The sequence below is a fragment of the Agelaius phoeniceus genome, chromosome 2 (genome assembly GCF_051311805.1).
Source record: "Agelaius phoeniceus isolate bAgePho1 chromosome 2, bAgePho1.hap1, whole genome shotgun sequence".
NCBI lineage: Eukaryota > Metazoa > Chordata > Aves > Passeriformes > Icteridae > Agelaius > Agelaius phoeniceus.
Window position 1 is genome coordinate 77,132,829 of NC_135266.1, and position 18,783 is coordinate 77,151,611.

At 41.2% G+C, this 18,783-nt stretch overlaps 1 protein-coding gene across 1 annotated transcript; it reads left to right on the plus strand.

The window, feature by feature from the left end:
- TMEM123 (transmembrane protein 123) lies at positions 1–16,468 on the plus strand. Its single transcript, XM_054654679.2, has 6 exons — positions 1–125; positions 4,862–4,930; positions 6,984–7,046; positions 11,786–11,980; positions 13,376–13,529; positions 14,622–16,468. Exons 1-6 carry the CDS (start codon positions 62–64, stop codon positions 14,644–14,646), a joined length of 570 nt encoding a protein of 189 aa, XP_054510654.2. The 5' UTR covers positions 1–61; the 3' UTR covers positions 14,647–16,468.
- The last annotated feature ends 2,315 nt before the right edge of the window (positions 16,469–18,783 follow it).

Here is an 18,783-nt window from a genome sequence, read left to right on the forward strand (position 1 = left end):
CGCCCCTCACCCGGCACCGCGCAGACCGCGCCCGGCGAGCTCCTGCGGCCCCTCCGCGGCCATGTGGCTCCTCGGCGGCGCCTCCTGCGCCCTGTGGGCGCTGCTGCTGCTCGCCCGCGGCTCCTGTGAGTAGCGCCCGCGGGGGAACGGGCCGAGCCGGGCGGGCGGACGGGCTGGCCCTGCGCCCCTCGCAGCCGCTCTGCCTGGCGGCTGCTGCCACAACTCCGCTGGGCCCACCCAGGCCTCGTCCCGCCGCTGGTGGCCGGAGCGGGGCCGGGGCTGGGGTTGCGCCCTGGCTGCCCCCGAGGGCCCCGGGGCGCGGCAGCGGGATGGGACGGGCCGGGCCGGCGGTCACTGGCGCTCTGCTCCCGAGCGGGAGCCGAGGTGGCCCGGCCGGCGTGCCGGGAGCTGTGACAGAAACGGGGAGGAGCTGGAAACATTCGGGGTGTTTGTTAAGTAGAAACAACAACGGTAGAAGATCCCCCGAGGAGCCTTTGGGCTGGGGGAGCGCAGGGAGCCCGCAGGGATGCGCGGGCGCGGCTCCGCCCCCGGGAGCCGGAGCGTCCCGGCAGAGTCCGGCCGGGAAGGGCCGATCCCTGCGCTCTCTGGGGCTGTGCTTGGGGCGAGGGGCTGCGGGCTCAAGTGGCGGTGCGGATGGCACAGCCGCCGCGCTTTGTCGCGCTCCTGGCAGGGGCTCGCAGCAGTGCCCCGTTGTAGTGGCCGGTTCTAGCAAATGCACAGCCTTGTGCCCGGGCTCAGAACACCGCAGTAAGGGGATCAGCCTTGACAGGCACGAAATAGACCGAGAAACGTAGAGGTCTGAGCTGCCGGAGTTGGCTTTTCAGAAGACTGAAGTGTCCCATACAGTGCCACACAATTTTCCAAAGTAAAGAAGCCAAAAGATGATGGGTACTGGAATTAACCTGCTGTAAATACTGCTGAGAAATCTCAGTCCAGCAGTATTAATATGCTGTTGTTTAATCCGGTGAAGTTGTAATATAAATTGATTTTTAAAAAATAGAATGAGGAATGTAAACAGCTTTATAATTACCCTTCTAAAAAGAAGGGCAAGTTCTTTTTAAAAGGAGCTAGCAGGTAACTTGTTTATTGCTTTGCTAAGATCTTATGGCCTCCATTTAACAACAATAGCCTGTCATTTCATGTGATATAAGATTGCACTGATCTGTCTTCTGTCATGCTGCTTCCTGTGTTTCCTGAGTGCATGTGGTGATTTAACTCAAAATACAGTCACTGCAGTCTCCTGGGGCAGGGGTGCTCTCGTGTAACTCCTCAAACTCGGTTGTAGTCCTTCCTCTGTATGTGAGCTTCCTCTGGAGCTCAGTTGTGATATGTTGAAAGAAATTGTGCCCTTTTAAGGCTCAGTTTAATGTATCTGTTGAAATAGCTTTTTTTTTTTCCCTTTGTCCACTTAGAAACTTCCAGAAAGTACTGTTGAGATTGTGTTGATTTCAGCAGACATTTGTGATTATCTAATCAACACTACAGGAGGAAGTGTGAACCTCATCAAATACTCCAATATGCAAAAAGTGAAAGTGGCAGATGTGTCTCACTCCAGTTAATACTTTTGTGCAGACTGGTTATTTCAATATAATGCTGCTCTTTTACTCTGCTGGACAGTTTTATTTTTATGTGTCAGTCAAGCCAGTGGAAAAAAATTTTATTTAACCAAAATAATTTGGTTTAGAAAAAATCCTTCCCACTGTTACGTAAAATCCATCTGGCTTCCTGGTACCTGAGTAAGGAAAATCCCCTCTCCCAGGCAGGAAGTGGCCCCCACCCCCTTCCTGTTGTGTTGAGAAAAGATAGCTGGTGACATCTTCCAAGAGCTTACTTGTGTACAAAGCTACTCACAGTAAAAAAAATCATCAGCAGCAGCAGCCTTCAGGCCTGAAAACAGGCATGATATTTTGATTTTAGTGTATCCTCTTAGAAGAGTTTATATTCATATTGCTCTAAGGTATGTGCTTTAACCATTCCAGTACCTCAGCTCTTCCTCATTTGGATTTCTTAGAGATTACTGAGCAAGTGGGTGACCTTTCTGATGGACTGCACATTATCAGTGCTTCTGCTTTTGGGGTTTTAAACCAACAACAGCAGAATGACTTGGGCATAAAACTCCCCTCTGTGCCTGTTATGCATTAATCTTGAAAAGAGAAAATGCCCAGAGAGAGTTTTAAATACGACTTTTGCCATGTCCCCAAAATGAGTAAAGCTGTGCTTAGTAAAATTGGGAGTTCATATACCAACATTTTCTGCAGCATAAAGTTTAGCTACACTAGACATAAAGTGTATGAGTCCTTAGACATGAGTTTGTCTTTTATGTAACGGTTGGAGTGAACAAATTGACCTTTGTCACGTGCAGGTAGTTGACTGACTATTGGCTTTCATTTGTGTAGGTTCCTTCTACCAGGGATCAGCCATAGTAATTTGCTATGTGTCTAAGATGGAGACTACAGATTCCAAATGACTGTTATCCACTGTGTTGATTTTTGCAGGACCTGGCAAAATCAAATCCATTTAACATCCTGTCCTTTTCATTTTTAGCAGGTATCGGAGCTATCCCTATCACTCACCCTGTATGTATTTGTTTAACACACAAGAACAAATCTTCAGTCTCTGCCACTTCAAAAATCCCAATTCCAGCTATGAAACTGGAATAACTGGGCCGATTTTTGCCCTTTTGAAAGTTTGCATATCCAAATTGTCTCCGCTTCATGACTTCTGACGCACTAGAGCAACAAAACCACAAGAGGCCCTGAAAGCACTTGAAATGCCAGACTCTGACAGGGGCTTTCACAGGAAGCACACTTGCCTTCAGATACACCCCAGCCAGCCTCAGTTCTGTGGTTTTTTAGCTGTATCTGTGCTGACCTTAAACAGAGCAAAACAGGGTTGTTGGACAAAAATCATGTTGATCCCTCATCTCTGTCCTTTTCCGGTATGTGGTGCTCTGATCCAGTTCTCAGTTTGGTATATCCTTGTGTTGGTTCTTTTTAGTTGTGAAAAATGAAAACAGGAGATCCTTTCTTTCTGTCCTCTCTCTTCTGGGTCACAGGGAGAGTAAACCTCAGCACAGAGTTTCTCTGCTTAAGATTCATAAGCCTGATGTTGCAGCTGATGCTGTGGCCCCAAGAGCTCTGCTTCTGCTCATGCACAGAATGCTGCTGCTGGCTCTCTCCCCTTCCTTCCTGTGCAAGCCCATGTGTGTCTACACCTGGGCCAGTGTGGATTTTTAACCCCTGCACTTCTGCTTCCTGGAGCAGGCCAGAACCCCTCCCTCTTTTGCTTTGGGACAGTTGAACTGTGAAGCCTGTGGTCTGGGATGAGAGGTTCCACTTGTCAGAGCCATCACTGCATAAAAGCTGTGGTGCTTTTTGCTTTGCTTAACCCAGGAGTCCCTTCTGCCTCCGTTGAAGTCTCCTACTTGCCACTGCAGTGATTCATGCAGCTTCAAATTCAAGGGTACAGTCTCAGGCTAGAGAACACTTTGGGAATAGTATCATTTTAAGATGTTCTTTTATCTCCCTTGTCCCATTCACTGCGATGTGTTCCAATGTGGAATATGCTTATGCAAAACCCCATTTAAGGAGTATTTATATTCTGGAGCCAGTGCATGTTATTCAAACTAAGAAACTTACCAGTGTTTTGGTTTGTTTAAGAAGGAAAACTAACTGAACTAACCTGAGACAGTCCTGCCTTTACTTCCACCTCTATTCCCTGCCTGTCTCTTTCAACCAGTAATATACTGAGCCCTTTCTACTGGTTAAAAAATTTCTCTGCAGAAAAAACCATTGTGTGCTGTTAAAGAAGGATGTAGTGTCAGTTTTGTGGTGGCTTAGCTTTCCCAATCAGATCATTGTTTAATGTGGGGATATAGAACAGTTTTTGCAGGATTGGGTCCTCTCTGGGGAAGCTTAGTTTAGCAGTGTCCTATCCTTTGTTTGTTTGTTTCCCCTAATCTCTCTAATTAAACAGTGTAACATACTTGGCAGTGCTGCCCTCGGTCTTGATATTGTAGGGATGAGATACAATGAGTTATTTTGCCATTTGTATTTGCAAACTTCACCATTTTGAGACCTTGACTAAGGTTTTGTAAGCATGGAGAAAATGCCCTATTTCTGTGATATTCAGTTCAGGTTATTTGCTTGTCTTTTACATGCTATTAGGTGATCAGAACTGAACTGGTTGTCGAAGGCAGAATCCACGACTGATCCTCTTGCATGTGTGATAATGTCAATCTATTCATTCTCTGTGGTTTATCTTTAAATTTTATCACTTCTTTGGAGGTGTGATCATTCTCAGTCCCATTTCCCACCTGCCAAATGCTCGGTGGATGCATTAACATGCCCTTAGTCCCAAACTGAATAATGTAACTTCTTAGTGGAGCTCATTGTGTTATCATGTTGTCCGTTTAGGGCCACAGAAGCACCTATCTGCCTGAAAAGGCCTGGCAAGCTTCACAGGAAAAGATAGAAGTGAGAAATTCTTTCTCTTCTGCTGTAGGTGATTTAGGTCAGATGCTATTACTGAAGGAATGTGCCTGATTTTTTCCTCTTTTGGTCTCATTTCATCTTAAGGAAGATGAAAACTTGGGATGGGGATGATGGAGAAGATAAAGGATAGGAGGAGTTTAATTTGGTGGTTGGGTAGTATAAATGATGTCACTTTTAATGCACTCAGAGCAGGCTGTTGTGCTAACATGTTTCTATATTATCATTATGACTGACTCCTGTCCATGGTAAATTAGTCATTTATATGCCCAAAGCAAGTGGCAGATGCTATACCTATTTTTCTTCTTCCACCTAAAACAATCTTATTATTCCTGTGTTTTTTATTGTAGGTAATGAAGAGACAAACAGCACTAAAGATGTGAACAGCACTACTCCAATTCCAGGCAGTAGGTTGCCAGGTAATACTTTTGACATTTCTGTTGCTGTTCCTCAGTATCTTCAAGAAAAGCAATATGCATTGTTGTGTTCCTTAAACTGTCTTGTAATAATTTGCCCTTTATTTTATTTTACTGAATTGTGAGCAGCTGTAGGGCAGAAGGGAGGTACTCTGATTGCCACATCTATTCTGGGACAATTAAAGATATTTAAGGGGAACGGTAAAATCCAATTCAATTCTCATATCCTTGGGTACCCCGGAGCAACAGAGAGAGGAGATGTAAAATGGGAAAATATTGTGTATAGAACTAGAAACATCTGGCAACGTGAATTTACAGTTAAAAGGAGAACCAAGAATTGTGCTAGATTAGAATTCAGTGATCTTCATGTAAAGGCAAGGCATTTTTTCATTTGAGTCATTTTTGCCCGGTATTACTTCAGTCATCTCATTTGCTGTTGGCCAACAATACTCTGCTCATTAACTCACTCTGTCTGGTGTGAATTGCAATACTGACTCATACCCAAATTCCAGGCAGTAGATGTGCCTCCTTTTTACCTGTATGAACATGCAGTCCCCATCCAGAGCTGTCGCAGGGTTGTCAAAGTAAGCACTTAGAACCTGGGGAAAACTGAAAGATGTGTTCTGGTTACAGTGTTGGGCCTGTGTGGAAAAAATTTAACCCCAGGCATATCCATGGCTTGTGCTGGAATAAAAGTCAACATATGCAAGAAAGAATGTGCTTGTAATTGTACAATCATAGACCCTTTCTCAAAGGCAGTTAAATCTGCAACTTAATGTCCCAGTTATGTCAGTGTAAGGGTTGATTGCGCAGTACACAGTGTGGGGGGCTACTTGGCTGTGATTATACCAAACAAAAAGCAAAATAATGCCCTCTGTAATTTCCACCCCTCCTACCATTTTTTGGTATGAAGATGTAAATTTGGTGCATTTGTTCTTAACCTGACCTTGCTTATAATGTAGAATTTTAGACTAGACTTTTCCAGTGGTAAGAACTGCAGATCCATTCAGAGGAAATAGGTGTAGGTCTACTTCTTGATTGCAGTAACTCTGTTGCTCTCCTCTTAATCTCTGAGGTTATACTTTGTTCTTCAGCCATGCTGAAAAGCAGCAGAGCTGTTGCAAGGCACATAGCCCTCCCAGTGTTGGAGGGTGCTGTAAAAGATGACTGACTTCAGAGAAAAGAATGGTCACTGAATGGGCATTCACAACAGTGCAGAATGAAGGGAGGAAGGTATGGGCAGTGACACTCCCAGGAACAGCCCAGTAGATCTTTGCCAGGAGGAAGGGACACTTAATCTCTGAAGAGGGATGCAGCAATGTGGAGAGAAATGAGTTGGGGGGGTGCCTGAGAAGCCTAGAAGCAGGAAGGAGGACTATAAGGAGGAAGGAGGGACAAGAAAAAGAGAACAGGAAAAGGAGAAGTGAAACAAAGGAGAGAAAGGCAAACCCACTAGGACTGGGTTGCATTTTATGTCTGGAAACTGGTACATTCTTGGGACTTTTTTGTGTAGGGAACTTAGGTATGCAGTAAGATGTTTCTCAGAGTATCTGTCGGCCCCTGCTTGACTGCAGTATATTCCCAGTATCATCCCAGTTTGCAGCAGAGATGCAACAAAACGAAAGAAAAGATCAAGAGATGGAAAATGGAACTGAAATAGAGGAATAAAAATAAAAAGCTGTCTTCCCTCATAGTGCATAAGTAGGTTAAGAAAATTAGTGACAGTATGGCTATTTTGCAGCAAACAGAATAAAACATGACACAGAAGTGAAAGACAACAAACAGAGGATGTGTAAAGAATCAGATGCAAGCCATTTGGGCACTGCTGTGCATACAGTGTTAACTTTGTTCTTGCTGCACTGAGATCTGGAAGCATTTTGCAGAGGGATAAAAACCATCTGCTTTGGGATGGGCTACTCTCTGCTGTATTCCCAACTGTAGTCTCCAAGCACAGATACCCTGAGGACAGTATTGTGTTGTGGGTACCTTAAATATAGTCTGTTAAAATTAAAATGAATGATACTGATTTTCTTGTTGCCTTTTTTTTTCCTTTAAGACAATAGCAGTTCACCCAATGCCACTGCATCATCCATACAAACTACAGCAACATCTACAGGAGGTATGTATCTGTTCATTACTGTGAACGTAGAAGTTAGTTCCAAACCTAACCCTGATCATACCAAATTCTAAAGAACAGGCCATCAAAAGTGGGTATTTGAGATAGGTGTTACCATTTTAAGGCTGGGAAGCAACATGTAAAACAACTCTGAAAAGAAGCTATATTGTTTCTCAAATTTAGGTACCATAATTCATTAATAATTATATTTCTGTTGCCATTTAAACACAGGAATCAAAATTTAACTTTGAGGAAGAATTGCAAGAAGTTGGGTTTTTTAAATGTTTATTCTTCATCTTTAAGCAAGCTTCTTCCATTTTCATGAAGATGAACAGGTTGTTATGCAAACAGTGCATATCTGTTTAATGTTATTTCACAATAAACAGATTTAGGGTATAATGAAATCCTGGGAGCTTGAGTTTCAAGAGTAGGACTCCATTTCCTTTAACATAAGACTCACAGAATCACAGGATCATCAAGGTTGGAGGAGAGCTTCAAGATCATCTGTCCAGCCATCAGTTATGCACTGCCATAATCACCCCTAAATAATCATGTGCCATAATATGTGCCATAATCACATATCCCCATGTGCCACATCCAGGCTTCTCTTGGACACTTCCAGAGATGGTGACTCCACCAGCTCCCTGGGCAACTTATTCCAATGCCTAACCATTCTTTCAGTGATTTTTTTTTCTAATATCCCCTGGCACAACTTGAAGCCATTTTCTCTTGTCCTTTCATTTGATACATGGTTGAAGAGACCGATGCTCGCCTCAATACAACCTCATGGCACCTAATATACCTCAGAAAATAATCCTTAGAGAGAGCTCATAGCACAAAATAGTGCCATTTAAGCCAGTATCAGTCAAGTGGAACAATTTGTCATGAGTGTGTTTTCATTGTTCTAGCACTACTGTATTTACTTCACAACCTGCCAAAACAACTGTAAGTAAGTTAAAAAAGGGAGTTAAAACATTCATCTCCTGGAAGAACTTGCACAGAGAGATTTCACTGCATTAGTAAGGACTGGATATAAGTTAATGTCATGCAGTTGTTCAGGCTGTGGTTCACAGACAGAATATTGCATCTGAGAGAAGCTAGAATCTGGGACTCCTTTGTGCTAAGAGCCATGTGAAAGCAGGGCAGAAATGTTTTGTCTGCTTAAGATGCTTTGTGTATTTGTGGAGTTTTATGCTGATCCTAAAGTCCCAGCTATGTAATTTCATTTCTAGTACAACTCTTATATTTTGTCTCTGTAATTTCCAGATAAGCTCTGAGCTAGCACACTCAGAAGATGCTTGTTTTTTTCATTTAAGTATAAAATAGGCACTGGAAATAAAAAAAACCAAAGGTCTTTACAAAGGTCTTTGCAAAGACCTTCCTTTTAATAGGAAGCAAGTGGTGCAGTGTCTCATTCCATTGCCTGCAGTGTAGCAGTTCAAGCATGTCTGACTTGGAAAGTCCAGGGATTTCTGTAATCTCCTTGTTGCCTTATGGCCATCCCCTAAGTGTGTGAAGCCCAGTGTTTCACCCACCCTGTGCTCCTTCTGACTTCTGCTCCAGCCCTTGCAGGTTTCTTGGAGAGCTCTGAGTTTTACTAGTTTTGGATAACAACACTAAAAAGAAGCCTGAGCCCTTTACTGCTAGACAGGATAAATCTAACAGCTGTGCCTTGCTTTGCAAGGTTTTGTGAGTCCCCTTCTTTTTTTTTCCCTCATTAGAAATGTAGTAGATTTTAATGCAGTGTTCATGTATTTTGGTTATCTGTCTCAACCTCTTCAGAATAAAGACTAGTGGGTATATGTACTTAATTTTGCTTAAAGTCTCTGCTGTTATTTTTTCAGAGGGGGAGGAAGGAAGCTCTTCATGAAGGAAGCAAAAGTCTGTTTCATTCAGTCATTTTCCATGCAAGAGAAAGTATTTACGTTAGGAAGGGCATTCCATAATAATCTTGCATGTTAGCACCGTGCTTACACAATTTAAGTTTTGTGCTCATTCTTTTGAGTTAGCAGCACATGCTACTACTCCTTTAGTGCTCTATGGATTCTAATCTATATGCTATGTATATTTTTTTTTTAAGTTGATGATTATAACATAGCTATTTAATACTTAAACACAGGTAGCAAACTATATAAAATACTTGTCACTTAAAAACAAAGCATCATAAACCTGAACTATATTACTGGCATGCATCCTTTTTAAATAATAAAAAATAACTCAGGCAGTCAGGGTTTGTTTAGTGCAGTGTTTTATGATGCCCAGCTGATCTTTTGGGGGAAAAGTAATTAGGGAAATAAAGGATAAAAGGACAGATCTTGCTAGCAAATATTCTTCCATCTTCACTCTGTTTGTAAAATAGTACAGGTAAGATTTTTCAAAGATGGAGAAGAACAGATTCATGCCTGATTCATGTCAGCTTCCCAAATTCTCCAGCTCAGATGGCCTCCCAGTGATGTTTTGAAATGATTGATGCTAAATACATTATGAAAGATAGGTCTAGAAATTAGACAGATTTTACTGTTAAAGTTACATCACCAAGGGCTGTAATCTTGATTAAGTAAAAAAAAAAAGGCTTGCTACTAGAAAAGAGAGGGGGGAAAAGTAATGTGCAAATGTGCTGAAATCCCTCATAGATGTTTGGATTTTTTTCATCATGGCTCAGGTGTTCCGTAGGGTAATTTAGTACCCATGGAATGAGTACCAGCTTGGTGCAACATCATTTTATAATGTTACACATCTAACAGTTAGCCATTGTATTGCTCAGAAACAGAAGGCTCTTTGACACTCAGAAATCTCAGCTCAAAAACAACCCAGAGAAAACTGCTTGACATTTGCATCCAGATTGTCCTTTTTTGGTATCGCTTATGTTAGGAATGTACACACCAGGTGTGGTTTCATGTCATGTACATACCAGGTGTGGTTTCATGTCATGTACATACCAGGTGTGGTATCATGTACATACCAGGTCTGGTTTCCCTGTAGACATTTCCTTGCTTGCTGCCTGCAATGAGGAACCATTTGATATTTATGGATCATTGTACCTTTGGGGAGTTTTACCTGTCAGTATTAAAACGTGCCCTGAATTTTATATCTGATGTATTTTATGCATGCTTCACAGAGGAACTGAATTTTCATAACTGTAACAAGGTAAGCAAATTAATACAGTGTTCCAGTTGTTCCACCTCAATGGATACTTATTTCAGAGGGTTTTCTGGGTTTATGGCACAATACAGTTATAACATTAAAGAACAGGAAAACAAATAACATTTACAAAGAAGTCTCTATTTTGGTATTTCAGTAGTTTTAATGCTAAATGTCTCAGAAGCATTGTGTAGGCTAGTTATTTGCTGCATGTTTACATTGTTATATTGATGAGTTTTTTAAGTTTTTGATACTCATATCAGCACTGGAAGCTGTGATACTTAAATCTTAGCAAAGACAGTTTTGTATGTAGTTCTTCATGTTTTACACAAACAAGAATTTTATTCTACAGAAGCATTTTAAATGCTGTATAAAAAAAAGGAACAAATTGAGCATCACAGTTACTCTAGAATTAAGATGAAACTATCCTCCAATTTTTCTATTTTCAGACAATTTCAAGAAAACATGGATATATTTAGATAATAGATCTAGATAGATAATAGAATAGATTAGGTAATCAATAATTAGATATGATTAGATACTTGAAATTCCATGTTGAAAAGTTTTCAAGGGGTGTAAAATGAGCCCAGCTTGTGTGAAGCTATAGAAACAATAGACAGTATCTACAACAGTAGACAGCTGCAAAGGAGCTGTTTCTCTCTAGAATTCTTTCATACATAAAAGCTATTTGCATACTACTCTCTGCTTAGAGAAATGTTTAGTTGCATAACAGACTCATGTTTCTTGTTAGTTCCTTCTTAGAAAAATAAGTAATTGTCTTACAATCATTCTGTTTGGCTGCCTTCCATGAAAGTTCTAAGGATTTTGCTATAAATAGCAATTTCTATTATTCTTGAGTTTTGTATAATGGTACTTTTATTCTGAACAGTTCATTAGTGTTTTCTGAGGAGGGAAGGGGAAGTGTAAGGCAGAAGTAAAGTAAAAGACACTACGTCAATGAAACTTGAGAAAAAGCATTCCTGCCTTTGTTTTAACCTTGGCAAGACTAAATAAATTACTTAAGCAGTACATTTACTTTAATTGAAATTTTATCATGTTTTATCCCTACCACATAAATTCAGAATTCTCTGTGGTATATTTTAATGTATATGGAACCCTAGTAATGCTAGTGTTTCATTCAAAAGCAAATGAAAGATCAAATCATTACTGAAATTGGGGGGTAGTGTTTTTGTGCAAACCCTGTTCTTACCAGAAAAGCTTTGTTGAAAATGTAGGCACTTCAAATCAAAAGTAACTCTTGAATTTTATTGCATTTTAACATCTTGTAAGTTAGTCATGATTCTATGGAACTTGGTGTTACCAAAAAAAAAAAAAAAGCTGACTCACCTAAAACCTATCATATATTATCCATATTATCCAGGTTTTCTTTATAGCCTTTCCTTTAAATAATTCTTTACCTTGAGGCCCAGAAATCAGATCTTCCCAAAGGAAAGTCTGTATGCAAGCCTGGACACCATGCAGTGGCATTTTCATCGTTACTCTGTCGTTCTCTTTGGCCATGATAAATGTGGTCTTACTCAATGAGTGTACAGTTGTTTATTTTGATTAATTTTTCTGCGTGGTATCACAAAAATTTCCAGGAGTGTCCAGCAGTACTACTCACGTGACCAGTAGCAGTCAGTCCAACACCACCACCCCCACGTCTGTGGTCCTGACAACTCAGCCCACCAAAACCAGCCAGACAGTGACAGCCACCACAGCCTCGCCAGTCACATCGCCAAAAGGCAACGTTACAGTGGTGACCACTTCTAAGACTTCCTCCACTTCTGTAACAGGTGGGTTCACATTTCAGCAAGCTCTTAAAGGCTTGGATGTACATTCACATGGGTTGTAGAACAGTTCATTCTACAGCAGTGTAAAAAAAAAAAGAAGAAAGAAGGCATTTCCATGCTAAAAAGCCAGAGTAAAGTGGGAATTCATTACTAAGCTGGATAATGTTGCTCTGAGTACTCCGCTTACTGAGAGACTTGACAGATTTAGGGAAAAGAAAAAAAAGTGCAAGTGGTCTTATCCAGCAGCCACCAGCAAGGAGATCAGCAATGCAAAGGAGAAAGCCTCAATTTTGAATACAGCTTCTGTGTTTGTTCAGCTCTCCTTTCTGCAGTTTATTTGAACTCATCTCTAATACTTCCTTTTTCACAGCTGACCTGTATCTCAGAATTTGTCTACTGGCTTGGTAAAAATACTGAGTTCATTAGCAATGTAATGAATGTTACCCTAACAGAGAATAAAGCATGACTGTGCATGAGTCACCCAGTATGTAAAAGTTGTCAAATACAGTTTAACTGTACCTGGTAATACAAAAACAGTGAGTGCAGAATTCAGTATTTCCTTGCACTTGGCTGTGTTCCCATCACTTCCTGCTTGCACTTCTGAATACATCAGGAGTGCTCACATATCAGTGAAGCATCATTGGGTAAGTGAAGGTGTCAGAAGAACTTGACGTTGATCATGTAACTCTCTGTATGTAGCAAGTACAAATCGAACCAGGTGCAGACTGGTGTGAGTTTGTAGCAGATGTAACCAGTTCTAGCTGTGGCTTATCTGAGGCCATGTTGTCTGTGTCAATATTTGTGTTGGGCTGCAGGGCTGATCCCACTTGGGACTGTGAAGGTACAATTCCATGAGACAAGGTAAAGCAATCCCAACAGCTCATTGCCACCAAGTGTTCTGCTCCCACTGCGCTGACTGACTTGGAGGCTGTTGGACCCCCTCTTGCAGGATGACTCAGTTATGTTCATCTGAATGAAAGCAGCTTCCTTTTGTGCTTGGGTTCATCTCAGGCCACCTTAGTGAGTTAAATTGGCTCTTGGAGGGTATGAAAAACACTAGAACTCGCCTAAGAAGAGCAGGAGCTCCATGTGTAGAAGGAGGGGAGAGTGGGGGAGAGAAAAGGCAGGGGGAAAAGGGAGGTGGAGAGAAGGAGCAGTTGGTCCTGCAGAGATGGCAAGCAGTTGGATTAGCTGTGCCCATGTCACCAGAAGATGGCACTTAAAACCAGAGCCCTACGTTTGTGTGCTTGGCTTGTGTCTTGTCAGTTGATCTTGGTTAAATTTGTCTAAGTGGGTCTTTAGGTGATAAATCAATGGTGAGGGCAGGATGTAGAGTAGTCCCTCCAAACACAATTTTGCAAGCTCTGTAAAATGTGCCTTTTGTTTTCTTCTTTTCAGCCACATCAAAATCAGAGGCTGTCATAGTCAAAACGTCCAGATTTGATGTGGGCAGTTTTGTAGGTGGCATTGTGCTGACTCTTGGAGTCCTAGTCATTCTCTACATCGGATGCAAAACTTACCACTCCAGAAGAGGTATTCAGTACAGAACCATGTAAGTTCCCCAGGGGTTGTCCCTTGGCCATTTTTTACTTTCTTGAGGGGGAAAAGAAAAACCAAATGGGTAGAATGAACTCTGTTACATTTGTTTAATGAACATTATATTAGTATCATTAAGAGATTTAACTCTGATGTTTTGTCTTTCACCACTTTTGCCATTCTTCATATGCCTGTATTCTGTGTGTTTTTCTTTTCTCTCATCTATTATATAAAATAATTCTATTCTTTTTAGAAGGATCCTTGTCTTTTGGCTAGTCCATGAATAGTTAACATTTCACTGAAACTTCCTGCAGTTTGCAAGATTTCTTCCTTCTCCTGGACTCTCTTTGTCTATTCATTCTTTGGTGTTTTTGTCCCCCTTGCCATTAATGTATAGTGAATTCTAATCAAAGTTTCTTATCCTTACCAATTTCTTATGTTACCATCTCACTTGCTATTATTTATGTTCGGCTCTACTCCAGGCTTCAGGACTCACCCACATTTAGTTAAAGAACTAGGTTGCTTTACTTTTCCTCTTCAGTGTCATCCATCTCAGTCAAGAAGCTTGTTCTAAGTGAGGTGATGTCATTACAGTGTTGGGATACTGGTGTTCAGGCCTTTTTTTCACTCCATCTTAACTCCTCCTTACTGGTCATGGAATGAAGCCAGTCCCTGCTGCACCTTTACCCAAAGTGGTGTTCGTGAATGGGTATTGTAAAATTCACATCAACAGCATCTTCAAAACAAAGGGAACCTGCTGCTGAGCACGTGCAGTAGCTTTGATTAACTTTACTACTGGTATAGGTAGGACAGATAGGATAAACAGGCCTGAGCAACAGCTGATGTAAGAATGCATGAATGACATGTGAAAGACAAGGTGTTAATGAGGCCAGTGAAGCTGGAGGAGTGTTGACAAAACAAAACTGTTCAGCTAAATTCAGGCTTGGCTCAGAGAGGACTGTAACTCCCAGATCAGTGTGTCCTTACTCCTTCCTAGCAAGGCATCCTGTGCTCACAAAATAACCTTCTCAACAGCATCTGGGTGGCTCTTTCTCATGTGGACTGTTCCTTGTAGTGCAGAACGTTAATTACTGTGTTTCTGTTACAGTGATGAACACGATGCCATCATTTAAAGGAGACTTCAGAGAAGACAGTGTTGGAAACCCATCCTGTCACAGCTGTTCTAACTACTGAAAGAGTTTCTTTCATGAAGATTATCACAGTCTCTAAACCTGTCTTGGGTGTTATCCTGCAAAATGTTGAGAAGCTTTTAAACATCCTGATTTTTACATTGGCTCTTGTAAGAGGAACTCAGCACTTTGTAGAGACAGTATTTTCTTTTTCCAGTACTCATAACCAGATTTAGAGAAAATCACATATTGAGTCATTTTAAGGTACACACAGAGCTCTCTGAAATAGCTAATTACTAGCACAGGCAATTGCATCCATGTGATTCTAAGTAAGTTCAGGGTTTTTTTTCTAAAATTTTGTATTAAATTGTATTTATTTTGAAGTTTGATGTGAATGTTAGTTTAGAAATTTCAGGTTTTGAACAACTCACTTAATTTTTAATAGGCTTCAAAGGAGGTGTGGTTAGATAACTGTATAGAAGATGATAATGATTACTCCTAAATGTCAGTCATTAGCTTGCCAGTGAGCTGCAGACACTTTCCTTAATAGGCTGTATAAGGAGAGTAGCTGCAGGAAACATGGACAGAGTGGAAGTATCCATCCATAACCCTTTTCTCTAAAAGCTTCTTTTTTTCTAGCATGTCCTAATGAAGCTTGCACAATTGAAGATTTAATGCAAATGGAGAAAAGTAATTTTGCCATTATAAATATAAAAAAATTCTAAAATTGGCTTTTAAGTTGAAGGTAGCAATCACTTGGTTCTTGGTTTTTATTGTTATGAAGCTGTCTGTAGTGTTTTAGCAGCATTTGATAATAATTCAAAGTTATATAAAGAAGGGGAAACCTATAAGACAGCATTTTAGCAGACTGTAAACTGCATTTTTACAGCTGTTTTCAGAACTTGGTCCTGCTGCACAGATGAACAGAGGTCTGGTCAAAAGCCCGGCTGAAAGCACTGGGGCATCTCTGAGCATACCTTTAGCTGAAGGCTCAAATGCTCCGGGGGTCCTGTGCAGGATGGCTGGTGCTGTTCCCATGTCCCTTCTGCAGGTAAATCTGTCACCACTCAGGTAAACCTGCTGACTTCAGCAGATAGGCTCCTGACTTCCACTGCTGTAAGGAAAACTAGAACAAGGATCAGGAAACACAGGCCTGCATCTCTTTAAGCCACTGAATGATTGTTCAGTCGTGCTCAGGCTTCACTTTAGACCCATCCCTGTTGAAGAGGGTTGGTGTGTAAGTTTTGACTGTCCTGGTTACTGCTGCCACCAGTCCCTCATGCTGGGCACAGGGGAGATGGTGACAGGTGAGGAAAGTCACAGTGGGAACTGCACACAGGTCTGTTGGGGGCTGGGGAACAACTCATCAGGGAAAATGTAACTACTCTGGAACAGATTATTTTCTTAAGCAATAGTTTATTCTGACATGCAGTGTTAAAGTGGCTATATGGGGGTTTTTCCTTTTTCACATGGAATAAGTAAAACTGTTTCTAAGGCACAGCCAACTCTAGCAAACCATGGCTAGTGAGTCATCTTAGTAGCTACTCACCTAAAAGGGGGTAACAGGGCTGTTTCATTTTTTTACTGCGTTTGAGGGTCGGGGGAGAGAGAGTGATTTGAAGCAACTTTTATATTTTTTCTTAATTGTATTGTTTGGTGGAATATTACTGGATTTGACTTGAAGAGTTATGGAAACAATTCTTTCATAGAACTGTAATTCCTTACTTTGTAGAAGTTAAGGTAGTTAAGTGCAACTCAGTTACTGGGATGTCTCACCTCTGCTGTACAGACAAATAAAATTAAATCTTTGGAGTTACAACATTAATTTCAGTTGAATTTTTAATTTATTAGCTGGTTTTGTAATTCCCTCAGTCCTTTCCAGAGTCATAACCATTTCATAAGAGCATCAATTATATGTACTTTTAAATGCTAGAATACCAGACATAGTTCATTTTTGCCTAGTTCAATAATTTTTAATTTATTCTGTAATCTAATTACTACTGTTAGTAAAGCAAAAGTATTTGCTTAAGACTTCAGAAGTGTCAGTGCAAACATAAAACCAGACCTCCTTTCAGGTGTTTGGAATCTAGAGAAAGGGCGGTGCAATTGGTGAATTTTACTTTATCTTTGCTTTCCAACAGGAAGTGAAATCCCAGCTTTTTTACTGATTTATAAAGGGAGATGATGCTATGGTCATTCAGCCCTTCCTTAACTGAGTTTACTAATACTTGTAAAGATGATTCAATCGTTTCTAGTCCATCCACTATGCGTGTGTTTTCTTTCAGTGCTGGTGGCCGAGCAATGCAGTTCCTAATTCTGACTGCCTTAGGAGCCCCTCTGCTGACACATCAAGGAATTGCATTTACAGGATCACGTTTTAAGCCGGCATTTGATTCGTTATTGCAGCTCTTTCACACAACCCCTATGCAAACATTTTACCCTTCATATTCATGGGTTTGTGCTTCGTGTTAAAGTGTTTTTATTTAATACTACAGGCTGGGGGAGTCACTCACTGACTACAGAACATGGCCAGTTTAGGTTAGCTTTCATAAATGTTACTTTTGCCCTTCAAACACATCAAGGTCAACCTTACAGTCACATCTCAGGGCTGCAGCATTCTGCCTTCATCCCACAGGTCTTTCCTTTTCATGCAGCTCTCCTTTATCCTGTATTCCAGTACCAAATCATAGCACTTCCAGCTTAATTGGTTTGATGGGGCTCTGCATCAAAGGCTTCAAGGCAATCTGGAAATGTAGTGCTATACTTGTGTTTTTATTTAAAAAAAAAAAAAAAAACAAAAAACAAAAACATACTGTTAAAGCAAGATCATGTTGCTGTGATAATATTTAGTAACTTGAACATTATCCTTTTGTAAATATTTCATACCTTTCTTCTTTGTTCAGAGCTCTTACCTACGCATGCCACTCCATTTTTGCCCTGAAAAGTTACATAGCATTCTTAATATGCTTTGTTGAAAAAGATGTAAACAACAATGTGACAGTATTACCAAAAGTGAAGTGGAAGGCATCAGAGACTGGAAATTGCCTAGAGAACTCAAGAGGTTAAGAATTTAGCTGTGATATGGAAGCAGAGTGAATTAGAATGGACCTGTGGAGAAAGTAAATGCATTTTCTAAACAGCACTGAAGGAGTCCCAGCTGGTGGTCCTCACAGCTGCTGTGTTATTTCCAAAAGTGTTGTGCTCCAGCTGGGAATACTGCTGTGCTCCAGACACAGGATGTATGCAATATTCCTTCTATCTGTATCCCACAGCAAGACTGACCACTAAACTCCAACGATCCTGAAATGCACATCCTCCACACCCTCTAAGCCTTGCAACACATGCTGTCACCTCATGACAAGCCACAGGGCTGAAACACTGATGTCCAAGAACCTGAGCTGCTCAGTCAGCAGAGCTGCACAGGATGCTGGGGGTAGGGGCTTTTTTATTGTTTAACCCAGACAGAGCTCTGGAAAAAGCTTCAAAGAAGGAAGTTGATGCAGAATGAAGTGCGAGCATGGTCAGCTGGTTCACAAGTGACAGAAGTCACTTGACCCTCTCCCAGTGAAACACTAGGCTGTTACCCATGGTTTAACCTTTTGCCAGGGTTGTTTGCCATGTGCTACAGAGAAGCCTAGCTAGAGCTTTCTTGGACTAGTCCTAAGGAGAGCATAAGTGCTCACATGCACAGCATTAGCAATCAGGGCACCCAGTCATTACAGCGGGGCATGGCAGAGTCATAACCTACATCAGCCTTCCTGCCAAAACTAGGTCACAGAGTTTTACCCATTAGTTTCTAGATCAAGTTCTTCCACTTCTCAAATATATTCAGGTGCCTAGTGCAGAGAGCCAGTGCTGTTTGAAGCTGCTATTTGAAGGGATATTCAAACATTCAGTATTGGGCTGTGTTGCAGGACCTGAGGGAGATACACGCAGGCATCACAAATGACACTGAGCACTTTTTAAAGCCCTGAATATCCTCTCATCTGATTTATATGTAGTTAATTGCAGTGTCTGAAAAACTTTCACCCTGCACAGTTCTAAAGAATAATGCATTGCTTAAAAAGTCTGCCTGCCAGTATGTTTATTCCTATCCTCTTCCCTGCTCAGAAACAAGGTGTGCCTTCTAGCAACTCCACA

Coding starts and splice junctions, on each gene's coding strand:
- TMEM123 (XM_054654679.2), top strand. CDS start 62: ATGTGGCTCCTCGGCGGCGCCTCCTGCGCCCTGTGGGCGCTGCTGCTG. Junction 126..4,861: donor GCTGCTCGCCCGCGGCTCCT/GTGAGTAGCGCC, acceptor TTTTTATTGTAG/GTAATGAAGAGACAAACAGC. Junction 7,047..11,785: donor TACAGCAACATCTACAGGAG/GTATGTATCTGT, acceptor AAAAATTTCCAG/GAGTGTCCAGCAGTACTACT.